The sequence below is a fragment of the Stigmatopora argus genome, chromosome 9 (genome assembly GCF_051989625.1).
Source record: "Stigmatopora argus isolate UIUO_Sarg chromosome 9, RoL_Sarg_1.0, whole genome shotgun sequence".
In the NCBI taxonomy this organism is placed as follows: domain Eukaryota; kingdom Metazoa; phylum Chordata; class Actinopteri; order Syngnathiformes; family Syngnathidae; genus Stigmatopora; species Stigmatopora argus.
The window spans coordinates 16,067,338-16,075,383 of record NC_135395.1 but is presented as its reverse complement, the minus strand read 5'-3'; the positions used below and the strand labels follow the sequence as shown (position 1 = coordinate 16,075,383).

At 38.2% G+C, this 8,046-nt stretch overlaps 2 protein-coding genes across 3 annotated transcripts; both read left to right on the top strand.

The window, feature by feature from the left end:
• The first annotated feature begins 205 nt into the window (after positions 1-205).
• Positions 206-2,553, top strand: LOC144082557 (uncharacterized). The gene is made up of 5 exons (XM_077609795.1): positions 206-381; positions 476-574; positions 1,101-1,247; positions 1,588-1,754; positions 1,903-2,553. Exons 1-5 carry the CDS (start codon positions 268-270, stop codon positions 2,054-2,056), a joined length of 681 nt encoding a protein of 226 aa, XP_077465921.1. The 5' UTR covers positions 206-267; the 3' UTR covers positions 2,057-2,553.
• A 212-nt stretch (positions 2,554-2,765) lies between these two features.
• LOC144082927 (E3 ubiquitin-protein ligase XIAP-like) lies at positions 2,766-7,546 on the top strand. 2 transcript variants are annotated; one of them, XM_077610428.1, is made up of 7 exons: positions 2,766-2,891; positions 4,677-4,938; positions 5,013-5,571; positions 5,718-5,817; positions 5,908-5,986; positions 6,197-6,236; positions 6,971-7,546. In XM_077610428.1, the coding sequence occupies exons 2-7, from the start codon at positions 4,699-4,701 to the stop codon at positions 7,162-7,164; spliced, it is 1,212 nt and encodes a 403-aa protein (XP_077466554.1). In that variant the 5' UTR covers positions 2,766-2,891; positions 4,677-4,698; the 3' UTR covers positions 7,165-7,546. The 2 variants fall into 2 exon arrangements, with proteins under 2 accessions (XP_077466554.1, XP_077466555.1); XM_077610429.1 differs by having other exon boundaries at positions 2,882-3,031.
• The last annotated feature ends 500 nt before the right edge of the window (positions 7,547-8,046 follow it).

Genomic DNA, 8,046 nt, shown 5'->3' with positions numbered 1-8,046 from the left:
TTGTTCATGCAATGTGTTTTTTTCACTGGAAATGCACAACAAGATTGCACGTGTTAATCAAATTCATATTTAGTTGTATACTAAGCTACAACGCTCAGCAATGTAGGATCTTATATTTAATAAATCTCGCGTTGTATTTTTTTGTGAAGAGTTCAACTAGTTCATGGCGGAAGTGCAAGTTATAATTTCCTGAGTCATTCCCCGTGTTTCAAATGCAACAAGACAGCGGCTAATAACATTTGAATACATGTACAAGAATACTTTAAAATGGAAGGCTCTGTATCAAACGTCGACATTTGTAATTTGGCATATTTGGGCCAATTTGATAAACTAAAACAGTGCATTTTATCCGATAAAACCCTTGCTTGCAAAACAGACCAGGTAAGAATGCACGAGCCAGCAACTTGTATTGTTTACATGACAATAACAACGTGCTTATCGCTATCATTTTTTCGTTTATTTTATTTTATTTTAGGATCACAGAACCGCCCTGCATTGGGCTTGTTCGGCTGGCCATACCAACATTGTTTCTTTTCTACTCGACCTGGGAGTTGAAGTGAACTTGCAAGATGACGTATGGACGCAAAAAAACGCTACATGACATAATAAGCACACCATTTTAGCCAATAAAATGAAGACAAAAGATGCCAGCACAAGTTCTAAAAACACATTTGCAATACAAAGAATACAAATATAACTGCATAGGTTCGGTATAGATCTTAGCCATAGAGAAAGTACACTATACACTACTTTATGTTTAATTGAACAATGCACAAATATATTGATTGACCTATAATTGGTGATCGAATAGCTATTTTGGGGTTCTCTATGGGGGGAAAAATCCATCATATGCTGGTTTAGGTAGGAGCAAAACCAGTACCAAAACACTGGATTTGTTGTGTCTTGGTACTGATTTTAGTAGTATATAGGAATCAATATATACTGAAATTCTATTGCAGGGCTGTGACATTTTCCCCCCACATTGAATAACTGATTTACATGACATATCATTTGTTGATGTTTGAATGAGAGAAAATGAGAATGAAACCCCCATGGTTAAATTGTCATCCTAATTGATATTGCTTTGCCCCCCTCCCCAGGCTGCATGGACCCCACTTCATATTGCATCTTCTGCTGGGAGAGAAGACATTGTCAGAGCATTAATATCTAAAGGAGCTCAGCTAAACTCTGTGAATCAAAATGGATGCACTCCTCTTCATTATGCCGCCTCTAAGGATAGATATGAGGTCAATGTCTAACTTTTTAATGAATCTATACCTGTCATCATAATTTTGCCATGGATCTACTCTAGTTTATGTTGTCACCTCATATGAATTTGTGTAAACATATCAAATTTATAATTCAGGAATTATTGTCACTTATTTTAAAGGACTCAAAACTAAAAATGAGAAAGTTTATAGTTAAAATGCTCAGCAGCAATAATATGATTAAAGTATTTGTGGTCCTTGGACATTTTTCATTACAACGACTTTCATTTGCTGCTAATATGTCGGTCTTGCCTCTGCCACGTTTATCTTTCGTCATTTGTAGCCTTCGTTTAATGTTGTCCTTTGCTTTTTTTTGTAGATTGCCTTGCTTTTGCTTGAAAATGGAGCAGATCCCAATGCCACAGACAAACTAGATTCCACTCCACTTCATAGAGCTTCTGCCAAAGGCAACTATCGCCTCATCCAGCTTCTTCTCAAACAGAGTGCCTCAACCAACATTCAGGATTCACAGGGCAACACAGCACTGTACGTATTATACAATACTGTCATACCATTTTACTATTTAAAGAAAGTAACTAAAATATAAAGTATTTGAGATTTAAAGTGAACAATGTGACTAGTGGCACGTTTGTATTTTATACAATTTTTTATTTCTTTTATTTTGTCAAACCAGCCACTTGGCGTGTGACGAGGAGCGCGTCGAAGCGGCCAAGTTGTTGGTGGAACACGGGGCAAGCATTTACATTGAAAACAAGGACGAGAAAACCCCTCTCCAAATGGCAAAAGGTTCTCTGGGGAATTTACTTCAGCGAATTGTGGAAGGATGATGTACTGTCGTTTCAGCTGTAAACCGCACCATCGTCATCCATCAACCTTATCAAATGGTTTGTTGTTATCGGCCACCAAACTAACAGGGGAGAAGTTGAAATGTGTGTCCTCCTCATTAGCAGTTAACCAACTTGAACAAAAACACCAAAATGTACTAGCCCAAACTGCAGCCCACCTTCTGTGAAGTTTGAATTGTTGCAAATGATTTAATAAAAATCACTGGTATCCTTGTTCATAATGTGTGAATAGCGGGGTTGTATTTAAGTTTGAACTCCAATTGTAATAGATGGTAGAAAAATGGTTAAGCTGCAAATTGTGATGTGCATTTTATTTTCTCATTAATGTTCTGACATATTTTAGTATAACTGTGTTTCCAAGTTAGAGAAAAGAGTACTTAATCGGGTCAGGTCATGTGACTTGCATAGAGTGAGAAAGTGAGTATTTTGCAACCAGTAAAGTAGAGTTATCATTCCATAAAGTTCATATTATTCAAAAATTAAGACTTTGTTTTACCTGTGATGCTTCTCCTGTTGTACACATTTGGAAAAAGAGACCCTCTGATATATTCTGACCCAGTCTAGAACTATTTTATGAGGGAAACGAGAAATAATAATAATAATAATAATAATAACAACACGAGTACTATGTTGAATGAGACGTTTGGTGTCACGTGGTATGCGCAGAACATGTTGCGCACAAAATTCTTGTTTTAACCCCCATCGACTTCCTGAAAGTCGCGTCATTTGATACTCCTCTTTCATGTCATTTCAAGGATAAAACAACGTTGGTAAAGTTCAAGGTGCCTTTGAAGGACAAAGAACTGGAACACGAAAGGTAAAATATCCGTTTCAACAGACAGATGAACAGTAAGTGGAATTAAATGCGCAGAACGGGTCAGTTTGTCAGGCTAACTTATGCTGGCAGCTAGCACGAAGACGATAAGATAAACAGTTTCGGCGTTTATTACTGCACTGGTAAGTCTAAAAATTACAGGACAACCGCTTTTTATTCGTGTATTTAATGTTGTGTAAACCAATAGGCTTAATGTTACTTCACAGCAGAAGTGTGACTGCTACCCACTCAGCCGCGTGATTCGTTCATGACACATTCTGGGGTTTAATTTAAACGATTGCGTTACTGTAGGAAATGACAACTATTACTTGCAATATAATGATTGGGGCTTGCTGTTTCGACATTTTCCAAAGTTGCAGTTTGCAATATATTTCCCAAGAGTTCAAAGCGCAAAGATCGCGTTTCGAGTACAATCAAGTCACACGTAGACTTTGTCGTCTCCAGTCTCCGATCTCCAGAAAAATGCCCCCTTCCCAATCTTTTTAAAATTATCAAGAAATTGGGTATTATTGGCGTGTGTGTACATGTTTTTCAATTTATGTGTTGCTGGGTGGCAGAACGAAACGTCCTGTTCTCGTGTGTGTATAGACAAACTTTGCCTCGCCCGTGCCCATCCCACATTTTATACTAATAGTCATGTCCCAACACCTCTGTTAAAGTGGTTAGATCAGAACTTCCACGTAAGCCTCTGATACACTGAATTATATTATTTTTAACCCTTATAGCGCACTCATTTACCCCATCGGCTGCCATTGACGGCGGTAAACGTCCGATTCATGTTGGCTGGAAGGTGCAGATGAACCTTCATTCTCTCAATCCTGAAAAATGTGTATACTCACAGCCAGTCTTCCCAGTTTAAATTGGGGGTCTATCACTGTCATGACATGCATGAGATAATTAGTATGAAAAAGAATCAACCCTTGAGTGTTTTTATTCATTTTAATTGTATTTCATTTGTTTTTATTTACATTTTTATTAATTTATAAATGTATTCATCATTACATATAAATTATACAATATCAATACCGTATTTATTTTTATTTTTTTAACTAAAAGATTCAATTTTCTCACAGGCTGACAGTGCACTTTATATATATAAATGGATCAATACTGGTTAATCATTCTATGAAATTCTCTTTAGCACAGATCAGGGGTGTCAAACCGGTCCTCAAAGGGCCGCAGTGGGTGCAGGTTTTCATTCCAACTCAACAAGAGGATACCTTTTGCAAGTGTCATCAGTTAATTAAAGTCAGGTGCTACTTATTTTAGAAGACACCTGATTGGTTAAAATGTCGGCACTGGATCAGTTGGAACAAAGACCAGGACCCACTGCGGCCCTCGTCGGAATCGGTTTGACACATTTGATCTAGTTGATCCTAACCAGTATTACTATTATTAGAGCTCCATCTAGTGGATATATAACGCAATCCCCTACTACTGCTACTGCGTCTTGCAATGCGGTATGACTTAAATATGAAACACATTTTAAGAAATGCCATTCATTCAAGGTGCACCTTATAGTGTGGTAAATACGGTAATCAAAAAATAATAGCTAATGTATAGATTGTATTTTTAAATGACCAAAAATAGTCACTCACTCTACATAGAATTAAAATGCTTGAATGTTATTATTACATTTATATAGGAAAAAGGGCATTTTTGCATACTGGTCCATTGTGGTGACCACAAATAAAAGTTGCTGCTTTTTAGTTTGGACTGCTCCATTTCACTCCTTTCTAATCATTTTCTTTTTCTACCCTGTTGTAGCAATCTTCTGGCCACTGCTGTCATGTCAGACCTCAGACAAGATGACGGACTCGAGAGCGATCACATGGCTGACTTCTCCGTAATGAACACCCGTCTTCACTCATTCAACGGCTCCAGTTTGTCCGAACAGGTGCCCGCAGAGCGACTGGCACGGGCCGGTTTCTACTTCACCGGCGAAGCCGACCGCGTCCGTTGTTTTAGCTGTAAGATGACAGTAGAAAACTGGTGCAGAGGTGACACACCTGTAGAGAGACATAAGGAGGTGAGACATGATGATAGAAGGGTGCACACTTTTCATGTCCTTTATCTGCTTCAACATATTGATCTGAATTGTAGGTTTCCCCATTGTGCAAGTTCCTCCGCTGCACCCATCGCAACAATTTCCAGAACAGTTCACAGTTGACGGAATCCAGATACAATGAGGAAGCCGAGGACATGGAATACCGTTTGCGAACAGGCGAAATAGTTGACGAAACCACCTACCCACTGGTTCCTCACATGAGGAGTGAGGATGCCAGACATCAGACGTTCTCCTCCTGGCCCTCCCTTGTTCCCGTCACTTCTAGAGATCTGGCCCAAGCCGGTCTCTACTACTTGGGTCACAGGGACAGGGTGCAGTGCTTTTGTTGCGGCGGCATGCTCAGCGGCTGGGAGGCAGGAGACACTGCCTGGGGTGAACATGGCAAACATTTTCCCTATTGCTTCTTCATCCTTGGCCACGATGTGGGAAACATCCCATCAGAGGACAGCACAGGAGAAGAGAACCATCGCAGTCCACCTCAAGTAAACGCTGACAGCCCTATGGGGAGTTTTCAAGAGAGGATGGCCAGCTTTTCAGGGATCCAGCATCCAATAGATCATGCTCGACTTGCAAGGGCTGGCTTCTACAGTACCGGTAAAGTACATCGCCGAAATGGAAGCCATTAGTAGAACCTTCTAAATTGAACAAAATCTGGATTAGGATTGTTCTAGTAATGGCATCATATCTTGAATGATGTCTTTTTGATTGCAATGCAGCATTTTCTTGTGTGTTTTGTACAGGCACAGGAGACAGAGTGATGTGTTTTCGCTGTGGTGGAGGTTTAAAAAGCTGGCAGCCCGATGAAGACCCGTGGGAGGAGCATGCTAAAAGTTACCCGGGGTAATGAGGACAATGGTCATTTAAAAATGTGTTTCATTAAGACGTGATTTACGCAAATTGGCTGAAAAAAAAATCCAATTCCTCAACTAGATGCAGCTTCCTGTTGGAAGAAAAAGGAGAAGAATACATCAACGGTATCCAGCTACAAGATGCTCAAAGAAGTAAAGTGGTAAGACTGGAATTTTTTTTTTTACTCACCTGGCCTTTAAGGCTCTGTTGTAGCTATTTTAACCATACAACAACTTGAAAATAGTTTCTGAAACTTTATTTGCTACTCTACTTTGAATCACCCAGCTCTGAAGAGTGCAAAAAAATGTTCAGATATGTTAACATAGTATATTTTGGCCCCCTTTTAACAATGTACACTTTTTCCTTTCAGAGCCCAACTAACCAAAATGGATTCACAACACAAAGAAATGGTAAATATGTGTGGACTAGATTTTAGTCATCCATTTTCTGTATATACATTTCACTTCTTGGTAAATGCAATCTGCATTAATTGCACACTTATTCTTCATTGAAAAAAGGTATTTGATTGATTCATTTAAAACCTGACGCTTACTGCGTGATATTTTATCCATAGCTTTGTATCAATTTATAAATATACTTGGGTATTGTTTCAAAACATATTAGTTTTGAATGAAAAAAATATTTTTTTTAAATTTGAAAAAGCGACACCTAAAACATCCGTAGACAAAAACAAATTAGGAACCAAGAATGAACAGACATGTTCAAATTTCTGAAAGATGTATCGCACAGCAAACAATAACTTTGTAAATACATGGTTAAAATGAATGAAACTCCTTTTTAAAGACACAGCAAATTAGCTCGCATGTCAGAGTTGCATCTTAAGCAATTACGCAAACCAAGGTTTTAATGTGTCATCAATTGACTCATTTTTTGGAACCACAGGAAACTATACAATTCAAATCATCATATGGATGTGAAATGTATTACTCACTTTTAAGGAGGCTCCAAATTTTCACAAAGCCAAAACATCATAATGAATCACAAATTTGTTAGTCAAAACGTCTAATCGGGGTGAGTTGAGAAAATCTCTCACATTTTGAATTCTGTGAGAGATAACCACGTAATATGTTGCGATGTTCTGTTTTTATTTAAACGTGTATTGTCGTGTGCAATTGTTTTTCAGACGAGGACCCACTGGAAACGTTGCGGAAACTGCAGAGGGAAAAGCTCTGCAAAGTTTGTATGGACAGAGATACTTGCGTCGTCTTCATCCCGTGTGGTCATCTGGCCACATGTGAGGACTGCTCGCAGACACTTTCTAAGTGTCCAATTTGTTGTGGGTCCATTACGCAGAAGGTCAAGACTTATATTGCTTAAGAAAAATACACTTTTGTCAATTAAATTGTATATGCTGCTGTCTCTCAAAAGACTAGCTAATCAAGAGTAGATTATTAAATGATATATTTGTTTATTAGGTCAATAGTAAAGACATATTCAATTATTTTATCTCTGACACAACCCCATTCCACACGTACCTTTTGAATACTTTTTCCATTTGTTCGGTGTTTATCTCTGCTGAAACTGACGTAGTTGGAGATAGTTCTCACTTTCACAGTTGTTTGCTTTATTTTTAATTCATAGCTTGACCATTTTAATATTTTACATACTACTCCCTTTATTTGTGTTCAATTTAATCATCAATCCATATAAATTGTTTTGTGAAAACTTGCAGTAATAAAATTTACCAACTGATCATAAACCGCGTTCGTTGTTCTGCCATTTTATTCATACTACGTGCTTACATTTCTATTGTACATTTGTACTGTCTGCAAAGTTTTTTTTAAGGTTAATATTATTTTTCCATTCATTTCTTAATATCAATGCAGCTTTTGTCCACACAACAGCACTAGAATATGCATGCACTTGTCTCAATTACAATATAATGTGTATAATACGTGAGGAGTGTATTTGACTGGGCAAACAACATATTTCAAAGCAGGGACAGTGTATACATTTCTGACTACCAACATTTTTACCATATATCTCATAGACCACTTTTTAGAAAATAGTTCCCTGCCAGCCCTTACTCGTTCAAATGGATTGGACGTCTATTGCCGTCATTGGTGGTGAATGGTTTAAGGCACAGGTGTCAAAGTGGCAGCCTGGGGGCCAGTTCTGGCCTCCCGCATCAATTTGTGCGGCCTGAGAAAGTAAAAAAATTGTGCTGACTTTCTGTTTTAGGGTCAAATTGAAATGAAG

Coding starts and splice junctions, on each gene's coding strand:
- LOC144082557 (XM_077609795.1), top strand. CDS start 268: ATGGAAGGCTCTGTATCAAACGTCGACATTTGTAATTTGGCATATTTG. Junction 382..475: donor TTGCTTGCAAAACAGACCAG/GTAAGAATGCAC, acceptor ATTTTATTTTAG/GATCACAGAACCGCCCTGCA. Junction 1,755..1,902: donor TCACAGGGCAACACAGCACT/GTACGTATTATA, acceptor TTGTCAAACCAG/CCACTTGGCGTGTGACGAGG.
- LOC144082927 (XM_077610428.1), top strand. CDS start 4,699: ATGTCAGACCTCAGACAAGATGACGGACTCGAGAGCGATCACATGGCT. Junction 5,572..5,717: donor GGCTGGCTTCTACAGTACCG/GTAAAGTACATC, acceptor TGTTTTGTACAG/GCACAGGAGACAGAGTGATG. Junction 5,987..6,196: donor ATGCTCAAAGAAGTAAAGTG/GTAAGACTGGAA, acceptor TTTTCCTTTCAG/AGCCCAACTAACCAAAATGG.